This window comes from Convolutriloba macropyga, chromosome 13 (genome assembly GCF_964194025.1).
Source record: "Convolutriloba macropyga chromosome 13, txConMacr16.3, whole genome shotgun sequence".
Classification (NCBI taxonomy): domain Eukaryota; kingdom Metazoa; phylum Xenacoelomorpha; order Acoela; family Convolutidae; genus Convolutriloba; species Convolutriloba macropyga.
Genome location: NC_134480.1, coordinates 45,838,096 through 45,861,058, shown reverse-complemented (window position 1 = coordinate 45,861,058; position 22,963 = coordinate 45,838,096). Strand labels below are relative to the sequence as shown.

At 35.7% G+C, this 22,963-nt stretch overlaps 3 protein-coding genes across 3 annotated transcripts in view; 2 read left to right on the top strand and 1 right to left on the bottom strand.

Moving 5' to 3' along the window:
- LOC142351736 (uncharacterized) overlaps positions 1–17,530 on the top strand; it is a 48,177-nt gene extending 30,647 nt beyond the window's left edge. Inside the window, exons 5-9 of the mRNA XM_075403882.1 lie at positions 5,881–6,089; positions 9,442–9,577; positions 12,497–12,682; positions 13,319–13,516; positions 17,400–17,530. Of these exons, the coding sequence (XP_075259997.1) occupies positions 5,881–6,089; positions 9,442–9,577; positions 12,497–12,682; positions 13,319–13,516; positions 17,400–17,530 (860 nt within the window). The remainder of the gene's footprint in view (positions 1–5,880; positions 6,090–9,441; positions 9,578–12,496; positions 12,683–13,318; positions 13,517–17,399) is intronic.
- Positions 17,531–18,053: 523 nt separating this feature from the next.
- LOC142351975 (uncharacterized) lies at positions 18,054–20,322 on the top strand. The gene is made up of 3 exons (XM_075404268.1): positions 18,054–18,164; positions 18,671–18,979; positions 19,443–20,322. The coding sequence occupies exons 2-3, from the start codon at positions 18,732–18,734 to the stop codon at positions 19,804–19,806; spliced, it is 612 nt and encodes a 203-aa protein (XP_075260383.1). The 5' UTR covers positions 18,054–18,164; positions 18,671–18,731; the 3' UTR covers positions 19,807–20,322.
- LOC142351974 (ciliary microtubule associated protein 1A-like) overlaps positions 20,050–22,963 on the bottom strand; it is a 26,277-nt gene continuing 23,363 nt past the window's right edge. The window contains exon 7 of the mRNA XM_075404267.1: positions 20,050–20,442. Coding sequence (XP_075260382.1) covers positions 20,344–20,442 — 99 coding nt within the window. The 3' untranslated portion in view covers positions 20,050–20,343. The remainder of the gene's footprint in view (positions 20,443–22,963) is intronic.

Below are 22,963 nucleotides of genomic sequence, written 5' to 3'. Positions count from 1 at the left end.
ATTGTTTTCAAGAAATTACACGAGAACCCCCCTAACAAACTACCCCACGTAATGTGTCTGCTCTGTTACCAGTATGTTATAAAAGATATGGGCTATGATTTTTGTCCTAAAAGCTCTAAATTTAATGTTATCTGTTCAATCTTTAACTGGTTTCAACGTGATATTTGCAAACAAAGAAAATTTCAATACTCTGTTGCAAAAACGTTTCATCACCGTGATCATAAGCCCGTCAAATTTTGTAAATTCTGCGTAGAGGATTCTAAATAATGCCCTCGTTGCGAAAAAATAATTACATAATCTAAAATGCGTCCAAGAACTACCAAAATTTTACTTCTTTTCCTGCTTTTATTTTAAATCCACTCGATATTCCTAATTCAATTCAGTTTTTACCAGGAGCAAATCACCTATTTCACCCTAGTTCTACACTACTCATTGAATTGACAAAATGCACCCCATAACATTGTTTATTCTTCTATTTGTTCTCTTATGCGCATTGGCAATATACCTTTTTGTTATTCACTACCTCCTTTCCGCAGTTGGCCTAAATTTCTCTAGATACGGAAAATGACCAATCTAGACCTATCCACAAAAACATTTATCCTAATCCTAATTACCTTGCTTGCCATATTGTTCCTCATTAATCTCATCCTACTGCAGTTTCTCAAAGGTTTTCCTGTTTTTGTATAAGGAAAATAAAAGAACAGTCACTCGATGGGTCTTTCATAATCCCTATGGGACGGTTTCCGTTGGCTCTATCCCCATAAGGACTTGAAGAAAAACTACACAAGCAATTCCCCAAAGAAAATCCCCACTATGTATGTATTCCTTGCAGAAAGGCACTTTTTAAAAGATACCCAAACCTTAAATGTCCCAACTGTCTTCGACCTTGTCTTCCCGTCCTGATCACATCCTACTTCCGATGCAATCTATGCAGAAAATGAAAACAGAATTAGGAGTAACAAAACACCCACATTTTTCCCAACATGACGAACACCGATTCTGTTGAGTGTGCATAAATAAGCAGAAAAAATGTCCCATTTGCAAAAATTCTTTAGACAACGTTGTCTATTAAGGCAAAAACAACTCAAGTCCAAACGATCTTTTTTTCCTTTTAACTTTTCCTCGGGAAGGGGTTACCCCAGCTTTCTCCAGCCTGCCCCCCTGGCTTTTGAACCTAAATAATTCAGAACACTAACACGATAACTGAAAATTTCAAAAATGACCCGAAAAATTTCTTTCTTTCAGCTCAGCAAGGTTGTCTCCCCAGCTGCACGGGTCGTTGCAGCCGTGTTAGTGTGACACACGCCCCAAGACTCACACCTCTGGGCAGCGGAGAAAGACGTACTTGTGCCAGGGCTGCCCGCCTGGCATAAGTATAAAATTTTTTTTATTGCCCCATTTCCTTTATTAAAGTTAACTTTACTTTTAGCATAACAAAAACTTTTCTACCAAACTTTAATAACAAATCCATTTAGCATTATAATTTGTAAGTAAAGAAGTTAGCAACAAAATCTTACAAAAACATTTTTACAATAGAATACTTTTTTATATTAGCAATACAATTGCAAACTTGAAAAGAAGCCATAATGTGTGATATGGATGACACAGGCTAACCAAAATCAAAACATTTTAGATCATTAACAAGGACACATTCACAATGACTGCCAGACCCACACTCGCAAGCGTAGTAATCCCCAGCGAACATCAACAAGTGACAACACAACAAGAACAAACACAAACCCATTCTCCTCTACCTCCTATTTTCTCAAGACCACCATTCAAACCTCGAAACACAGAATCCCCAACAACCCAAAACAGCTTAGAATATAACCCACAATACAACTGGCAAGTTAGCAGAAAGAGATCAATCACAACCCAACAAATTAGTAGTCACAAAAACAAAATTCTTAAGATGAACAACATTGAAGATCTCGTTCCCGACGCTATCAGAAAAATACCTTCAGAATGCCTGAAATTGCAAAAACCGAGAGAGGAGAACATGAACAAAGAGAACTCGAGATACGTTAACACCCTCCTCTATTTCCTAAAACCAAACTACAACAAATTTGAGGTTGCTAATAAAGTAAACATCATCCAGTTAAACGGACATCAACAGCTATTAGTCAACAGCGAAGAGCTTACAGTCCTGAAAACCTTCTCGTTTCCCGAAGAAAACAACAAATGGAGAATTAAAAATCGCGACCCTAAGAAGGGCACTTATGCCCTTAGGAATAACATGCTCGACGCATATATTGAAGTCCCCTACGATGCAATTTCCGCTATTCCTGTCGAGATGCCAGAACTATCAAATATCAATACCAGTAGTTTAATAGAGGAAAACACCAAATTTAGGCAGGAACTATTCCAAAAGGAAACAGAGTTGCAAGAATTGCAACTGAAAATTGAACAACTAAAAATGGAGTCACAGAAACCACCTGAGGAGAAGCAACTACCTAACGACTATTGGCGGCGCCAATATGTTGTTGCCCATCAACTCCCAAAAACCAGCGAATCAAACGCGCAAACTATGCTAAAAACGTTCTCCTTGAAACATTTAGAAATAACCAATGCCAACAAAAAACTTGGAGAAAAGAATCTGGAGCTAGGAAAGAAAATAACAAAATTAATGAAGGAAAACAAAGAACAAACAGCCAAAATATCCGAGCTCAAAAGAAAGGTGAAAAAAACACAAAAAACGACAGTCAAAGGATAATTACGAACGAACTGAGGACGATATACAAGAAGTTCTTTTAATCGAAGACGTTGAGAGCCCGGTATCAAGCCCAGTCATTTTGCCCCCAGAATTTTTAAATTAATATAAGCACAACATTATCGCCCTTCGCGATTGATTTTTTAACCCAACACTATCGCCCTTCGCGATTGATTTTATAACCCAACATTATCGCCCTTTGCGATTGGTTTTATAACCCAATATTATCGCCCTTTGCGATTGATTTTATATTACGACGCCATCAAACCTCGTGACCAGTCAACTCTTACAACCTGTCGCAACCAACCAACATTTGCCACCTCCAACTCAAATGACTGCCGCCATCTCAACTCAACCAACGAAAACTTGAACAGAACTCACAATTTACCTAAGTTTCATTTGAAACTTTTGTATGATGTAGATAAATTTATTAAATTTGTTTCTTACTAAAAATCGGGGTGAGCTGTAGTTTTACGAGAGCCGTTACAAATGAGCGGATAGTTAATCCCGCATTAGAGCGAACGTATATAGGCGCTAATTAACCATTCTTTCGTCGCGCGCTAAACAAACTAACGCTTGCTAAGACTACCAGTACACAAGTATTTAAACAACTTAGTTCGACTTATTTAAATAACACAACTTTAGGCCTGGATCTCCTCGCTTATATCCAGGATAGAAGATGTACATTGTTGAACGTAGGCGGCCTGTAAAACCACAGTTTCTTTTGTAAAACTGTAAAACCACAGTTTCTTTAATTTCAGTTTCAATAAAGATGAAGCAGATTGCTTCAGGGGAAAAGACAATAGAGTCTCAGAAAAAGCCCCCAAGAAAACCATAATTGTTGCGATTTTAGAAGAGGGGAAAAGCAGAAAACAGGCGCCTACGAAATCAATAATTGATGCCCTCAGCTTTTCAGATTTTTATTATTTTTTGGAGTTTCAATAATTTTTCCGTGAGATAAAAAAGAGTTAATTCTCTTGCCTTCTCGGCCAATAGGAAAATTAAGAAGCACCTCACTATGAACGTGAGTTTGTGATTGGCTCCCTATCGGCCCAAACTGAGCTGAGATAAAATTGTAAATTCTCTCAGCGAAGTGGGACGGAATAAAATTAGAGAGACAGAAACAATTTCCAGAGATCCGCAGCAGACAACTGCTTTCCTTTTTTTCAATAAATAACTTGAAAATTTCAACAAGAAGATGATTGAATTATTTTGTTTAAAGAACTTAAACAATTATTTCTGTTTTTTTTACCGTCACGAACTGAACCACTAAATATCTGAACGATCGCCTTGCAGTTCATCTTGATTTCACCACAACACAACTGGTAATTAGTAAGCTGTAATTTAATATTAAACTATTTTATAAATTAACACTTTCAGCCCCCAACTATTTTAAATTGAGACTTATAGCACAGACAGGTCTTAGGCATATATCTGGCCTTCGATTTGTTATGTCTTTTGTCAAGTTTGACTGGCATACATAAAGAGATCCCGTATTGTGAGATCTGTAGAAGCCCAGCCAAATTTGATAAAAATAAGGAGAGTAAATATTAGTTTATCCCTTATTCTTTTTAATCTCTTACTATTAGATTTATACCTCAATAATTTAGCACCAAGTTTAGACCTCAACCTATGAAAAGACCGCGCTCACCAAAAAATTGTATGCAAAGACCATACTCGATCTAAATTAGCTGAGAAGATGTTTGTTTGACGCATAACAACTTAAGCATCACTCGACTCAAAATTTAGCCTCTAGATTTCAGTACTTCTCTCTGAAACTTCTGCTATGCCCAAGATGTTAAGCTCAAAAAAATTGGCATCAGGACTGGTCAAATCGTGGGTCGAGTATTTGTTAAAGCATGGATCGCGGCAAAGTCTTTAGATGAGCCTGATTTCTCCGAAAAAAATTAAAATTGAGACTGAAGACAACTAACCAGAAACCTAGTTTGCCATCAAAAATTTTAGAGCCGAAATTTGTAACCATTTCCTGACTAATGGGATAACGGTTGTTCTTTGCCAATCCATTTGGCATCGTTCAATGGCAAGTAAAATTTACCAATTGCTAATTGTTTTAAAAATTCAGTATTTCTGAATTTTTTCGGCAAAACACAAGTTATCCTTTAATTTGGATTGTCGTGGTGCCATGATAATACGCACTTCTCGGCATTTGTGTCACAATGTGCAGTAAAAAGATATAAAAAGCAGAGACAAAAAACTTCCATAATTGAAAAAAATTCATGAGAATTCATTTGCTTGATCTTCGTAAGGAGTGTACTGATTTTTGTTTGGCATCTGCTTTATCTGAACTAAATTTCAGAACTTCTGAACTTTAGTTCAAAACTGAATCGTTACGTGGCCAATGTCCAAAAAAAATCGAGTGACTTAATTTCGTCGGGATATTGACGATCTATGTTTTTAGACTAAATTTATACTTGTACGCGTGTGTGGAAACTAGTGACACTAGTCTAATTAAGTTCACATTTCCTAAGAAATTCGTTATATGTTCCCCCACTAATCATAACGCGCTCTCTGAAAAACCTGAGACGATCTTTCGTCATTGGTTTCCACGTCCCAAGTCCCTATTTTCTACACTATAAGTAACTCGTTTCGACGTCACGCATTCTGATGGTTACAGCATTTAATTACCGAAATGAAATGAAGTCTAATTGTTTATTAATTTCAGAAATTTCCCTCTCGATACTATTGGTGGATGCACAAGACCATAAGCGGCTTTGCAATTACCCATAGCATTGTTCACAAGAAAAATTGAGTCTTTGAATTCGGTACCAATTGATTACTAAAAATACTCGGCAATAAAATTTTAGGCTATTTACATGCTCAAATTGATGGATACTTATTCGTGAATACACGTGACAAAATGTAAGCCCTTTCAACAATATGAGTAACTTTTTTTTCTAGTTTCTAGGTTTTGCTCAGCTTAATTCTATCGTTGAAAATATATATAAATCGTGAAAAGTGGGACACGTTTTGGTATTCATGTAGACAAAACGCAAAATCTTTTATAATTTGCTTTTACTGACATTGGCCACGTAAGGTGTCTTCTTTAGGTAGTTTCAAATCATTAGCACGTATATTAATACAAGTCAGGGACATGACACGTGTGTGGTCGCGTCTTTAAGGAAATAAGGACAACGGAGATTTGGCTTTAGAAGATCAACTGGCAACCACCTTGTGTGCAACTGTTAAGCCACAGAACAAGGCCAATGCTACCCTTCGGACATCTTCCCCCTCACCCTCACTCTCAACCCCGGACAATAATTACAACAACAACCAGAACAATTTAAATAAAAACGTCAACGACAACAACAACAATAATACCGACAACAAGTACAATAAAAGTTATGGACGTATAGAGCAGGGATGTACATTTTGTGTCTTAGTAATCTATAGTTCAGTTCGAAATGAAAGGATTGTGCTCTTTTTGAGAACAACAGCCCCTTACACACCAGAACCCAGGCCATTGCACTCTTTTACAGCTCAGGCTTCTACAACTTGCAGGCGTTTACAGTGCAGGTTTTTACAATTTTTTAAAAATTTTTTTAAACTTTAAAAAAAATCATTTGTTTTCATCAACTATTTTAGTCATTTATTATAGTCAATTATTTTCATTTATGGAGTTGAAACGAAGTGGAGGGATGACCTTATTGAGTAACATGATGGCAGTTTTTTTCATCAAAATTTTTAATCAGTCGCTCGTTTTTACAGCAAGAAGACCTAATTTTTTTGATTTTGCATGCCATTGTATAATGTTCACAAATTCCCAACTTTTTGCAAGTTTCCCGCTTTTTGCAATTTTTTCACTAGATGGATTACAACCTGTTTTTCTAAAAATTATATCAAAACTCAGCAATAGTGAACCAAGTTTTTTCGGACAATAGAAAAATTTTTGAAAAAGTTCACCTCCCTTAAATAGATTAGCTTGAATCATTTTTTAAATAAAAAGCAGTCAGATCGCCGATTGCAAACTAAATCAAAATATATGCCCCTCCTCAAAAAGAAACAATTGCAAAATTGTATCACAAACAAGAAGCCAAAAATTAAGAAAACACTTTCCTGATGGAGACACAATTAGTGCAGTAAAATAAAAAAACGGCTTCTAGGTCAAATTTTTCAGGAAACATCACATAACCCAAAAATCTATGACCACATTCATCTCATTACAATCGTTTTTGAAAAAAAAACATCCTTTGAGCAAATAAAAAATTGTGAATTGTTGTTATATACGGTTGAAGCAAAAGCTTTTTTTTTTGGAAATAGGTTTACCCAACAATGCTTGATATCTTTCCAAAATTTCACACAACAACAAAACTCAATGCTGAAGACATTTAAAATAATAGCAAAATTAAAGAATTGGAACTTTTAAATTTTTTAAATTTCTTCTGAGTTTATTTTTATCAGTTACAGAATTAGACAAAAGCCCATGAAACGAATAAAGATATGCATAAAGTGTGAAAGAGTCACGGATCCGATGTAAAACATTTTTTATGATATGCTTGAAATTAAAAAGGAAACAAAGTTAAAATATTTGAAAATCTATTATTATTTCTATTAGCTCTCTGACAAAAAATAGTAAGTTTTTTTAATCCCGTCAACATACCTATAGAAATTATTATCGCATTAAACAATAATTGAATATCACAAGGCTTATATATTTATGTTTTTTCTGTAGTTTGATTTTATCTCACAATTTTATGTCTGCAAAAAACAAGTTTTAGCTCTTTCTACCTGTTTCAACTGCGAGTTCCTCTTTGATGTATTTCTAAGCTGAAACGTTTTAAACCTTCAATTGTTTCATTTCTAGTTTTTAATCAGCAATTTTGTGGTTTTCTGATTTCATTTCGTTGGGCAGCACAAATTTTTTTGTTTTGGAGCAATGTTCGAGGACCATTTTTCAATTAGAAAAAACTATTTTGTTTCTTTAGTTTAAAATGTTTCAGATTTTTTGAGCAGTTGAAATATGTAAGAGTGTCCCAATAATTTTTGCGTTGGTGGTGCTGACTTTTTAGGACTAAGTGGCAATGTTATTATTTAGTTTGATAAATTTTACAACCTACATGATGTGCTCAAACAACCTACATGATGTGCTCAAATGAAAAAATTGATGCAATACAAATAAAAAATGTAGAAAATGGAAATACTGTGGTCTACTTTTTTAAAGATCAAATGCGCAAGCAAATATAAAAATTGTTTAAAAAGTTTGAAAAAAAATATGTGAAGATTAAACAGCTGAAGTAAATTAAGAGTTTTTTGATGTATGATGGAATAGGTTTTTTAGGATGCTCTCTGTTGTTCTCTGGACTTGGAAATTTGTTAACGTTATAGAGAAATTTTACATTAAAAGAACAGAGAACTTTCATAGTGCAAAGGTTTGCCATCAAAATGCTTCATTGTTGCACTTTTTTCCAAATAGTTTTTAAAACCTCACTTTGTTGTAGCTGCTCCCCGAAGCTAAACATTTAATTTTTGTTTTCAGTTGATTTTTGTCAATTCTTTTAGCCAAATTTTTTTTCAAGAAAAAAAATTTTTCTTCTTATAGGCGCCTTCTAAAATTTAAATCAGAGAGACAGATTGTTTCGTCCGAAGTAATAATTTTTATCTTATAAAGCTGTTGCTTGAAAGTTGCTTGTTTTTCTTCCCACAACGATAACCTTCCAGCTTAAAAGTTCAAATTCTATTCCTCAATTTTTCCGCATATGCAATCTTTTCCTGAGATTTTTTAATCTCTAAAAATCTTGATTTAAACTTTTAAGCGTTAGTCCACAGGACACCCTCAAAGTTATTGGGCGCATATTCCCGGGTTGGCCTTTCTTGGCAACCATGTCCGAGAACCATATATGGATCTGAACAGGCCATACAAAAGTTCCTTACACGATCTTGCAATGATTGCCAAGATTTGCATGAATTTTTGTCTTTTTTTCGGCAATCTGAGGGTTTGGCATGCATGTTTGGATTAATTAAATGATATGAGTCATCTATCTCAACAAGGTCACATGCATGGTTCCTGTACATTGCATCCAAGTTTTCCATGACAAACTCTTTGATCCGCTTTTAGGGTAACAGGCGCAAAATGTACTGGGAGGCAGGTAAAAGGGGTCATAAACGGAAAAATACGTTGAAATCCTGTGGATCTTAAATCAAAACACTTTTTGATATTTATTGTACAAAGGCTTTTGCTAATTTTGAGGCAAAAATGATTTTTGTCAATGTGAAGTAATTGATTTTCAGGCGTATAATTTCTTAATTTCTTTCGTAGTTAAATGGCAAGGATGATATTCTGCATTTTTGTTTTTTTTTTGCAAAATGCTTGCTTATTTGCGCGTGACATTTGATTTTGAGTTCTATTGTCTTAGACATAGACACTATCCGTCTGGGACGGCCTGGACATACTTGCTTCCGTCTGACACCTCAACCTGGGTTATTTTTCAAAAAAATGATTTAAGATGACACTAATTGTAACTCGTGGCATACTTTTTTATTGTGAAATTGTAGTTTCATGATTTTGATGATCTTTTCCTCGAGCTTGGGAAATTCAAAACAGCGCAATTGCCTTTAAAATTAGCATATTTTGCTGGGAAATTTTCTTTGAAATTGTGATATGAGTTGTGTAGTTGAAATCGTTTTTTTAATTGTTCAAATGAAGCTTTATTGTTTGGTCATCCCAAACACTATAGCATGTACATCACTATTGTTGACAATTGCTTTGTGAACAGAAAGAGAAAGCTAAACAAGGACAGAAGGCTAGAATCGAACTGTGTTCTGGTGATGCAGAATTCAGGGTAGCTGTTCCAAGAGGCTGCGAGTTGACGAAAGGAACAACCAATGCTAATCCAAATTGGACGTCAAAAAGTGGGTTCAAATTGCGCTACGCATTCATGTCTCCATTAAACAATGTGCACATATGACATGTTTTACGAAGTATCAGAATTATTCCATCATTGCACACTTTCAAAATTTTTGAAATTCTTGCAAAACTACTAAGAATTAAAACTAATAACTTATGCAGATATGACCTAATATGGTTACTAAGATTCGTATGAAATATGGTTACTAGTGCATCTTGAAAAATTTGAATGATGAGTGACTCGGTCATCGGTGTGCATCTTATCTATAATTGCGTGAATTGACAAAAAGTATATTATTTTCAAGGAGACAAAAGACATATCAATGATAATTCTTAAAGAAAAGCATAAATGAAATTAATTTAATGATTACAAAGTAGTTAATCAAATCATGATCCATTTTGTAGTTTCCTTGATTATATTTAAAGATCATATTTGGATTCATGCTGACCAAACTCAATTTTTTAAGTTACCTACCATAAAAACAAAAAAATTGTACCTGATCAATCCCGGGCCGAAGTTTTTGGGTAAATTTTTGTAAGAAATGCGGTGAATTTTTGCAAGAAATGCGGTGATAGCGGTGAATGCGGTAAAAATAAATATTTTATCGCATTTCACCGCATTTCTCACAAAAATTCACCGCCAAATTCACCGCACTTCTTACAAAAATTCACCGCATCCATTTTGTGGCAAATTATTGTAAGAAATGTTGTGAAAGCGGTGAATGCGGTGAAAAAAAATAATTCACCTTATTTCACCGCATTTGTTACAAAAATTCACCACGAAATTCAAAGCATTTCTTACAAAAATTTGCACCATTTTCTTTCCAACGTTTATTCGATCTGATTTAAATTCACAAGAAAAACTAAAGGTTGAAGTGACAGTTGGTGCAGTGGAAAATGCAGTTGAAGGCATGCAAGAGGTCAAAGGTTCGAACCCATGCAGGGGCGATTCTTTTTTGTAAGAATACTGAGAACGCGGTGAAAATAAATAATTCACCACATTCACCGCAAAAAGATGTAAGAAATTTTTTCACCGCATTTCACCGCATTTCTTACGAAAATTCACCGCCAAACCTCGACCAGGGAATGTATGAATTTCAACTTTTCTTATAAAACTCCCGTATGAATTCAAAGAAATCATAGATAAATGTGACATATCCATGAAACGAGCGAATCAACACGTTAAGAATTTATTTTCCTTGTATGAGATCAAATAAATCCTACCTGATCCTAATAAGAAACCAACAAAATCATATAATAATAATTTGAAAAGTAAGAAATTATATAAAAAAATAAAACGGAGAAAACACCGTTGGAAGATTATGGCTTCTCTTACCACCTAAACATTTAGTTTTTGTAACTAAAAATAAATGGTCCAAGTAAAAACAAATGGAATAAAACATGAGACGCTATGAAGTTGCGCTTTTTCTCCCGTTACCTCACTCGCTTTTAATGAGAATCATATATGACCTAGCGTAATCACTAAGAATCATATATGACCTGGTATAATTGCAACAACAAAACACTTTTTTCTACAAAATTTGCATTGATTGATTTTTTGAAAAAAGTAACTTATAGCATAACGATTGAAGTTTTCAAGGGCAAGTATGATTCTTTTACGATTGCCGAGAAATCATAAAATTCAAACATGACCTAGTTCGATTACTATGAATCATATATCATAGCACGAAATCAAAGAAAATTGTATTATCGGTGCAGACATGTCCATGGGAGATATATATTTCGTTCAATGATGCCAGCACGCTGTTGTTTCTTGTGTGGTGCCACTTAAGTTTTTTAAGGGAAACTAATCATAAGTCAAAAAAAAATTGTTACTTCTCATACAGCTATTACTTACGTTGTTAAGATCAAAATTAGTGTTCATCATCTGATTGTCTGTCAGCATGTCTCCTCGCACGCTGGGTAATACTAATGATAAGTGTAAAAACTGGATAAAAATGAACAACGAAAATCTTTTGAGAGAATGAAAAATCTTTTCAAGTTTCATTGATAGTTTGTTGTCTGGCTTGACTCCCAAAAGAAGTATAGCTCAGAGAAACTAAGATATCTGAGCAAGTCAAGTTTCACTTAATATGTTTTTTCTTAGAAGCACTGAGTTCCACCGAGACCTGCAATGATAATTCAGATACTATCAGTGGTATTTGCGCTCCAAGAACTCTATGGTTTAGTTAGATAACACCATACTTTGAAAAAAGTCCAATTTTTAGCTTGGTCGGTCTGGTCGTTGAATATTAATCTTTTTTTTTGACATCAACCACTTTGACGGTAGCTTTGACAATGCAAATCGCAAATTGTACAAAGAAAAGATGAAAACCTGAAGATTAGACATTGCTCAGTGTATAAATTTTGCACAAATCAAAGGGCCGAATTACTAAAGAGCTTACATTTATTCGGCTTCACATAGTTTATAAGTATGTTTTTTTGATGTTGTTTTTTTGCGTGTGAATCATAGAATTTAGTTTGCATATAATAGTAAAAGATTACTTTGGGAAATGACTTTGGGAAAGATGACTTTGGTAACACTGTTGTTACTAAAAATTCAAGACCAAACATCTACACTCCACTGCAAAAAGGTAAATGCCACGTCGGGTAATGTCGAGTTGGGCATGGACACTAAATTGTTACCTCAACTAGAATTCGAGCATTTTTCTTCAAGCGTTTTCGCTGATTTTTTCAGGTATCTTTTTATAAGGTCAGGTTTACTAATTTAATTTTCTATTAACTTTTCCAGGTAAATTCCTTTCAAGTGGGAATCACGTGCCTGGAGGGTTCAAGTTAATTCATGTTTTTTAGGTAAATTTACCTAAACTTTTTCTAGATTATGTATACATTTCCCAGAGTTTCTCTGCTACATAATAACAGCCTATGTTTGATAATTTCCCTCAAAGTATCCTTTTCTCCAGAGACTACTTCCCACCAAGACCCCTTGGGCTGGTCAATGTTCCAACCTGCAGTGGGTGACATGGTAGTGTACATGCAGAAACAGACTACAGATCAGAGTGCAGATTACAGTGGGGCTAAGACTCCCGCTTTCGGGAAGCGAAGGGACACTGCTTCCTCAATCAACACTGCCCCCACTAGAGGGAGAGGTCAGTCAGTGATTATGACAGTATATGATATAAATCATTTCAGAGAACACAAAACACGAACAACACACATCGAAACCATTGCAACGCTACCCCCCCCCCCCCACCACCACGTACCAAATAAAGGTTACCATTTGGTCCATTTTATCTCCTTAAGCCACAAAATCCTTGAGCCATAAATCCACAAGCTTATCTTAATTCATGTGGAAATGGCTCTACAGTGTGGGATTTGGGGACAAAGGAATGATAATGCTATTTGCTAATTATATAATGTCTTTGTCCTTAGTCAGCAAATACCAAAAATCAGCACAATGTTAAATAAAAGTTTAAGGGGCGCTGGCTCGCAATGGCCATGAATAGTGTGTATACTACTATAGTAATTACCAGTTATAAGCTACAAAATTATGACTTTCTTCTGCTCAGACTTAATTTTGGGTTTGAGTAATTTTCAGACTGTACAGGGTAAGTTTAGCATGGTTTAACTCCATGACCTCAATATAATCATAATGAAGAAGAACTGCTCATAAAGAAACTTAAAATATTCTGGCGATGCAATGCTTCAGAACTGAATTAAGTTTTTACACTTGAAATGTGCTGGCTCTGCTCTGAGACTCAAGTCCGGCCAAGCACCTGTTCTAGGTCGCAATAGTCTAGCAGATACACGCAGAAGCAGCACAGACATCCCACTAGTCCCCCAAGTTGTCAATCAACGATCACAGCACCGCCCTCTTTATGAAAATGACATCGATTCGTTAACAAATAACACTGCAACTGACAACCCCACATCCAAACATGAGTCATCTGACAAACCAGAAATCAAAAACACCACTGGCACTGGTAATCACATCACAACTTGCACGGATTTTTGAATCATTCTGGAACCGGGTTTACCCTCTACTGAAGCTCAGACGGGTATCTTATCAGATCAAGAAATGGTACTACAAGATAACCGTTCGAGTTCAAATAGGTCATAGCAAGAACACAAACGGCACTTTTTATGATTTTGATGGGTCATTTTTGGAAAGTTCTATGGTTATAAAGGTACCATATATGATCCAGTTTATGGTATGTCAATTCAGTGGACCCGGGCTTGTTTATGGTATACATATGGGAAAATTATTGTAGCTTTATAATAAAAAATATGGTGGATCTATTCTGTTTCGCCTCCCCCGTTTCAAACTATATGTTGTTATATAGCAAGTTACAATGTAAAAAAATAGCACGTGCGCCTGGGGGCGTAAAAAATTTAAGCCCACTAAGCTGGGGGGCCAAAACAGAATAAATCCATTAAGTTCAAGCTATTTCAACTGCAGGGTGCATTTTGCCATGCCTAAATTCACAGCCTAAAAATAAATTAATAAAAATTTTCAGAGAAGCAATTAAAAACAAAATAGACAACGAAAGGTTAATCTTTCGGTTTTTCATGTTAGTTCACTAAGACCAACCAACTACAAAGGTAATAAAGCAGCGGCCAAATTGAATAGGAATTTTTAGGTTTATAGCGTTTCGTTTTTCACTTAACTTTCTGCAACTTTATCTGTTCATCTCAGTATACTTCCTTGAACTACTGCTCTTAACATTGAGATTGAATAATGTAAAAAGAATTAATTTAGCAAAGACAAATCAAAACGATGCTAATATGCTAAGGCAGCGCTAGAAAAAAAAATTTCCTGACGAAGTAAAAGAAAAATAAAAGAAAGAAAAATAGCCATCTACGATCTCCGCGCGGCTTCTGATAAAAAAACAACCCAATTTGAATAAAATTCAGTTATTGTCTCCTATGATTTAAGGATGAGTAGATGTATGAGGAAACTGAACTTCGTTATAACAGAAACAGTCTGGATATCCACCGACAAAAGTGAAATTTTGCATCCATTTCTTCCAGTTTATACAATTCCAAAATTCGAAAAAACATTTTTTTCTTCAAAAGTGAAGTTGGAATCATTTCTTATGCGCGCTTAAAGTAGACTGAAGATATCTGAAGATTTCTCCAAAAAATTAAAGTGAATCGGGTCAAGGCTCAGTTTCAGAAGCAATAAGAAACTGATATAGCAGAACAAATTGCTTGCATGACTTTGAATAACTTTCGATGGCTTCTAACTATCAATATATACACACATATATATATATATATATATATATATATATATATATATAAAATTTCAGAGAACAAAATTCAAGTAATTGGTTTCACTGGTTTTTCTTAACTTTTTCAACTAAAAATTCGCTAATTTTTTGCTAGATACCAAATATTTTTTAATCTGCCTGATAAATAATTTACTTCATATTTCAACTTTAAGCCCGTGAAAAGGTCTAAAATGTGATCATAAATTTTTGAAAGTTGGATTCTCAATTGTTTCTCAGAAAAATGACTGTTTTGCATTAAAAACTGTTCAGTAATCCATTGAGAGAACTTTAAGAGAACTTCTTTAAGAGAACTTTAATTCTCCGCACCAGAGCTTATCTAATCGTCGAAAATTGGAAAGAGAGGACCAAATGGATATAATGAGAAGAACAAAAGTTTTCAGTTTACGATATTTTTCAATACCAAAAAATTTTTTGTTCTCATAAGATTTACCTGCATAGAACTTTGGGTACAAACTGAAACAAATAATGTTTTCCGGAATTTTTTTTGGTTTTTGGAGGTGTAATTATTTGCTCTAAAAGAAGCAGTTTTATCAGGCCGGTTTGTCTTTTTAATGCAAATTTTTGTGTACCCTACTTTTTAATGCCTGATAGTTTTTTGTTCGACAAATTGATAAACAAGTGAAGCGCGAAGGCCATTATTTTGCTCAGCAGTTTTCTGGGTACTTTACACTGCTCCATAAGTGTAAAATTCTCCAAAGCTGCTGAGAATATATAATAGTGTGAAGGAGCTTTTCGGCAGCTGCAAACTTTCTCTTTCCACTCATCCATCCAGTTGCCTTCCCTAACCGCCAACCGTGTTCACCTTCCATCCCCTTGACCCATTGTCCCTCCAGTTCATTCCTGCCAAGCTCCTCACTCCACACCTGTCCAACTCTATTCCTAACGCACCTTTTCTATTCACACCCTCAGTTTCCCCCTCTTGCACTTAATGTTAAGCGAGCCTCCAGAAGCTCAGGATAGCTTTAACTGAAGCCGAATGATTGCCATTCGTTTGACAGCATTTTGCCTGACATTATCAGTTAAGTGTCACGTTTAGTCCTTCTAAATTCAACTTTAACTTCCTTAAAAGTTCCAGCAGTACCAGTTAACTGTCCACCTGGCATCTATGGGACTCTTTAGTCCATATAATTCGGGATTTTTTTCGGCTATTTTAAACTTTTCTTTTGAATTGCGTTTCAACTAATCTTATATCCTAAATTGAGTTATTTGCAGATTTGTGATTTCATTTATCTAAAACGAATCTAATTCAGCACAGAACAAAATTAATAGCTTGATTTTAATGCAGCTGCAATGTGAACTCAGCAGCTCAAAATTTTCAAATACCGCTAGATTTGGTTCAATTTATGGGAAACAATATCAGTTTTCGGCCCTTCAATGGGAGAAGGAAATTTGAGTTCTTCCCTTTATAGACCCCATCATGGTAGTTGCACCATACCCCTGCTGAAATTTTTTCAAGAAACCATAAGGAACGGTCGTTTTTGATTGGTATTTTTAGGGAAAAACGATCAAGCCCTTATGTGTTTTTGACCGGCTTGAGTGTTTTCGACCTTTTTTGACGTTTCGACATAAGAAGTGGTAGTTTTTGAGCGTTTTTTAGGAGACGACCGTTTTTGAGCAGTTTTTGCTTAGGAAAAGGCTGTTTCTGAGCGTTTTTTAAACTCCAATGTTTCGTTTTTTAATTGAAAGTTCTGAATCGTTCTTTTGGAGATTGCCGTTATTTATTAAGGGATAACTGTTTAAACCGTTTTTTTTTGTCCAGGGGATAATCGTTTTTAAACGTTTTTGAGCGTTTTTTAAGCAAATGATAGTATGTGGGCAATCTATGGCCATGAAACTTCTATACTGAGCTATTAATGAGACAACAAAGAAAGTACTTTTTCTTTGAGGAGCAAAATAAAAAAAAATCTTTCTGAAAACCAAATAGGATAAAGAGACTCGTACAACGACCCATAACTCATTTCAAAATGTACTTGTTTGGGTTGAAATAGTTTTCAAACTTTATACAGAGAGTTTTTTGAGCGCAAATAACAAAATGCCATAATTGGGAAAGACCCGAAACATCAGCTGAGACTTGATCATATACAGGCTGAAAAAACAACCCGAATAGAAATAACCATGATACGCCATACAAAAGTAGCATTTTTTAGGCTAACCAATACACAAAGAAGCCTCCACCCTCCCAATGCAACCCCCTTTTACTCCTTTTTTCTCCTCACAGTTAAGCTATAGCTAACCTCCATAAGCCGCATCTAGCTACTAACGAAGTCAACTGCTCGCAAGGCGTCTTAGAGCAAATCACTCTACATTAGTTGGTTATGCTATATAGTTATTAAATAGCTTCGTTTCTGAACATCTAGTATATAGGAAGCTTTTGAGTTTTTCTTTTTTATCTTCTTTTGGATTATCTCGCTTCTGAAGATGTTAAAATCCTGATTATGCAAGTTACAAATTGCCAGATGCAACTAATTGCTGCTATCTCAATGAATGAAACGTTTTGCGAGATGTACTGATAATTTAGTTATGGCCATTTCTATGAATTTTAAAACCATGTAATTCGCCAGTTACTAATTAGGGGCTGCTCCGGCCGTGACACTTGACGAGAATGAGGAGGAAAAATTGAAAGAGGGGAAAGATTCAAGTTACGAGTCCTATTACACTTACACTGCAAAATCAACATCTAATTCCAGGAAACTGTTTCCATAAATTTAAGGCTCCAAAACAATTCTGTTTCTGTGTCGCCCGATGTCAATTTGTAGTTTTTTTAAATAAATCTTCCAGCTCCAATAAAAGTTTTCGTAGTGTTCTCGTTAAAAAGAAGCCTCCACCCTCCCAATGCAACCCCCTTTTACTCCTTTTTTCTCCTCACAGTTAAGCTATAGCTAACCTCCATAAGCCGCATCTAGCTACTAACGAAGTCAACTGCTCGCAAGGCGTCTTAGAGCAAATCACTCTACATTAGTTGGTTATGCTATATAGTTATTAAATAGCTTCGTTTCTGAACATCTAGTATATAGGAAGCTTTTGAGTTTTTCTTTTTTATCTTCTTTTGGATTATCTCGCTTCTGAAGATGTTAAAATCCTGATTATGCAAGTTACAAATTGCCAGATGCAACTAATTGCTGCTATCTCAATGAATGAAACGTTTTGCGAGATGTACTGATAATTTAGTTATGGCCATTTCTATGAATTTTAAAACCATGTAATTCGCCAGTTACTAATTAGGGGCTGCTCCGGCCGTGACACTTGACGAGAATGAGGAGGAAAAATTGAAAGAGGGGAAAGATTCAAGTTACGAGTCCTATTACACTTACACTGCAAAATCAACATCTAATTCCAGGAAACTGTTTCCATAAATTTAAGGCTCCAAAACAATTCTGTTTCTGTGTCGCCCGATGTCAATTTGTAGTTTTTTTAAATAAATCTTCCAGCTCCAATAAAAAGTTTTCGTAGTGTTCTCGTCAACATAATATATTGCTTAAACTACGGAAGCGCCCTTATACGCGTCCAAACTGAGCTCAACTTGCTCGCTTGCGCAATTATTATTCCGATTGAAACACTACCAAACAACATTATTTACAGTAAAAATCAGAGAGATCGGCTATAAGCAGTTTATTAGTTGTTAACAAACTTTTTGAGATCTTAGAGAAAGTTAGAGTCCTATCTATTAAGGTTCTTTCATTCAAATGTTCTTTGAATATTGCTTTTTGTTACATTTGAGATCTTAATTAAACTTTAAAATAGATCTATTTGTTTTGAGGTTAGAATTTTCAACTTTGTTCTCAAAATAGTTGGTTTCAAAAAAGATTGAAAAGGGAAACAGTTTTAACTTTGTCTCATCGTCAGCGCGAACTTTTCAAGCAAAGATGGGGAGCGAAAGGGAACTCTTCCCCCAAAGCCAGCTCCAATGAACCAAAACAAAAGCGACCAAAAGGAGCCAGTCCCTGTAAAACCCACACCAGTCCCAACACAGGCAACTCAACCTGAGACAAAACCTGCCAAGACGTCGTCCAAAAGAGGGGGTCCAGTCCGATCAGAGCCCCCGGGTCCAACCGAGGTTCAGCCCCCGAAGGCACCCCCGTTGCCCGCGGAGATGGTACCCGACCATGCAATTATGTACAAACCTGATTTCAAACTGCATGTTAACGCGTACAGGTAACTTATAACTTTCAGTTTCTCATTAGAACTGATCTTGAACATTTTCAGGATAAAATCAAGTCTCTCGGTACTGTTTCAGAAAAAACTCAGGAGCCTTATGATTGAAACTTACATTATAGCTACGTATATTACAAAGACATTCCAAACTATGTCGGGTAAATCATGCCTTGGTGTAGATATAGCTCTGTCCTTATTTCTTTTCACCACTTTCAGCTCTATGAATAAATTTTTGTTTTCAGTATTATGTGTGAACAAAATTAATACTTGCTTTTGCAGTCAGTACAGCTTGATGATTTGTGGATTTGTCCATTTCAAAGATCGAATATTATACTATACTATTATAAAAGTTTCTTTACGGATGGTCATAATCAGAGAGGGGGGTGGGTTTAGTTCACAATATTTTGGCATTGTGATTGATAACTTTTTCCAACTATTTGATTAATGGTTCGGTTTACAACAGGTACCGAAACAGCGCGATGGTGAACGATCTTCGCAAACTTAAAGACGAGTTTGAGAAGAAGCACCCAAAACCCACAAAAGAGCAAACAATTGACAGTTTAAGCCGACAACTTGCCCTCCTTGAAAAACACACTATAGAAGACGAAAGTATGAACAGTATGGGTTTAAACTCGAAAACGAAACCCCAGGAATTAGTCAAAGAGTTCAAACTATCCCTAACGGAACCAGACAAAAGTCGGATTCAAGACAGACCAAAAAGCAGTTTCATTACTGGATATCAATTTAGTGTTTTGTGTGAGCTGGTGTTCGCTTTGTTGGTCGTATTTTCAGGATTAAAGATGGGGCTAAATATCAGCGAGGATTGAAAGAAATTGGGGAACTGCAATAATTGAGATTCATCATCAAATTTAACAATTGAAATTTCAATTGAATTTATTCTTTTTCTGGGATCTGATTTGACATTGATCACGACAATCAGTGCGTGCGTGCGTGTGTGCACTCGTACGAGCGTGTGTGTGCTGTCACATTAAAAAATACTGGGAACTAGTTATCCCAAGATTTGCCAAACCTAACTCTATGTCATTGAAACTGAATCTATAAAAAGATGGTAAACTGAAGCCAATCTTTAATTCATACAATACAACAACTGGGTTTTCAAATATATCATTAATACGTTAGGATTACATTAGATAGTTGTTCCTTTTTGATTTAATGACATCGCAACGTACACTGAAAAACTTATAAATCCATTTTCTCCCCTAAGCCAATAAAATTCTGTTATTTGAGTTGGTTTTGTTCACGCATTGACTTTCAGAACACTTTTTCAAAATCTAGCATAAGACAATTCCATTTTGTTCTGTTCCAAGTCATCTAAATGCGTGGGTGTGTGTAGGTTGGGTGGCTTAATCACAATCTGTCGGCTCTACAATCAATGGAGCAGTGTACTCCGAGTGTCGGATGCCAAATGAGAAAGCGGGAGATTGCTTCTTGGTCACCACAACCTGAAAAATCCAACATTTGAAATTGGTCTTTCATGTTATAGCCTCCTTCTATTATGGCATAACAACGCTAAGGGGGGGGGGGGGGGGTTGGTCGAGTGAAGGCAAGAGTGGAGGTGGGTGGGGTACGATCAATCTATTCCCAGTAAGCTGGGAGGCTTTATGGGAAACGCCCCGATTAAGAAAACCTGTTAAATTTGTTTATAACTGTGAAGAAAAGAAACTGTTGAATAATCCTGACAAAATCACTCAAACAAGAAATTGAGCAAAAAATGACGGTTAATTTTTGAAAAGTACGTATTTTGTATTGCAATCAATTCAAGGTTTCATTCCATCTTCGTAGTTCTTCACTTCCTAATTCCATCGGTTATCAAAAACTTTCATCTCAATTTTTGCGTGCTCCGAATAGTTGAGTTAGTTATAGTTAAAGCCAACAAATTATCACAAACAACTTAATTGCGCGAATATGGCTAGCCCACTCAACGTTTAAAACTGTGATATTTCTCAAAAATATAATTGAGGCAAAATTACATTGAAAATACAATGGTCATATAAAGACTATTACCGCACAGTTGCCAGGGAAACCGAAAAGTCATCATACTCCGAGGCGGCGAAGCCAAGTTGTCGACTGACTGCGAGAGGAAGATGACAACCACACGGTAATGCTTTTAATCAATTTGACAGTCATGCGATTACAACAGTTTTATAGCTTACGCCCCACTGCAGTTGATTAAACTTTTTACCCGCAAATCTACATATAGTATTGGTGACAAGAAAATGGTGGCGAAAAATACAGTACAATTGCAAAGAATAGTTTCGGATTTTTGTAGTTTTTATCGGGCGCTAACAATTTTTGTCATTGGTAAGTTATGCAATTTTGCCCCCGCAACGAGAGTTTATTCAAAACTACTGACGTACAGATGTATAGTTCAAAGTAGAGACCATCATTTCGATTTGACTAAATTTGATAACCTTTAAAAAAATTTCGTTTTATATAACTGACTAATGTGGCTAATGATTACCCTAACAACTAATGATCAATTTTTTAATTTTCAAGATCATTGCTTGGATTAGCAAATGTTTTCGGGTCTTTCTCAATAAAACCCCTTTCTCAGCTTATTGCTCATATAACCTATAGACCCCAATTATGGTATCTATACAATAACAGGGGGCTTATTTTTATAGGGGGAGGGGGGGGGGGGTTATAATGAGAAAAAAGCTATTTTTTCAAGTGAAAAAAGATTGGTTGCGGAAAAATGAAATCTCATGGATGTTGAAAACAGCTTGATATAAATATAAAAAATCCTTTTCATTTATTGCAACAAAGTGCGGCAAAAACATTATTTGACAAAATGTTGATAAAATGCTCTCTTATCTAGAATCAAATCTAATTTAGTTGATAATTTAGTTGAAAGGACTTATATATAGATATTGGTTTACAGTGTTTTTTTTGAAAAACATCTCCATCAGGCATAAGAGATACTGACAAGATCAAAGAATAGTGCTTCCAGCAACAAAAAACAGCTTCATTTTGCATTAAATTTGCTATGAATCTGGAAACTAGATTAAACGACGAACATTCTGGCACTAACAGGCCTACATGGTGCATCATTACAGGCTGTTACCACGCACGAAATGAAAAAATTTTAGTCCGTGGGGAAAACACAATAAAGATAGCTTTCAAAAAAAATGAATTAATACAAATCTTTGTTATCAAACTTTGATTCGGAATTAAAAGTTTTTGCTCATTAAAGGTTCAAATAAGTGTGTTTTTTGTTGAAGAATTCTTCACTCTTCTCAATCGCACTCTATAACATCAGTCCTGTTCTCCTTAAGTTTCAGAATTCTTCTCGTTTCAATCTTCTATGAACTCTTGAAAATTATTTATGTTCTCCCCGCTCATTGGGTGAGACAGTATTTACAAAAACGAAGGTCCCCTCTCATTGGGTGACGCTTCTCAAAAGACTCCTTTCTTCTTGAAGTTCACAATGTTTGCGGAAATAGAATTTGTCCAAAAATATTGCAAAAATTGGGGTTACGGGACTCGTGCAAGCAACATTGTGGCCGATCCTTGTACAATCACAACGGAAACCGACTGAGCCAATCTATCAAAAGCGATAGCATGTCCTTGCGACTGATAATTCCTGCTGTCAGCTAACAGGGCTATGCGCTTTAACGCTTTCTTGAGAGTGACTGACAGACCACCCAATGACTCAACAGCAAGGGGAACAAACAAAATTCCTTGCTCAGAGCAATCATTTTCGTGTTGTGCATACTTTCGCTTTTCGGCTGCTTCAATCGCGTAACCAGACTTCTCTGCCGCATGATTTATAATGTTTGGTTGCAGTGGAGAAGTTACGGTGACGTCTAGAGCAGCTGGACGACTTGATTTCTATGAAGGCAGAAATATGTCGCCAGGGCGAGAACCGTTTCCTGCAATAAGGTTCCGTTTTTCTATGACTGGGGACAAATTAGCTGCTGAGCAAGCTGATGCAAAAAGGTCACGAATCCTGTCATGCCGAGA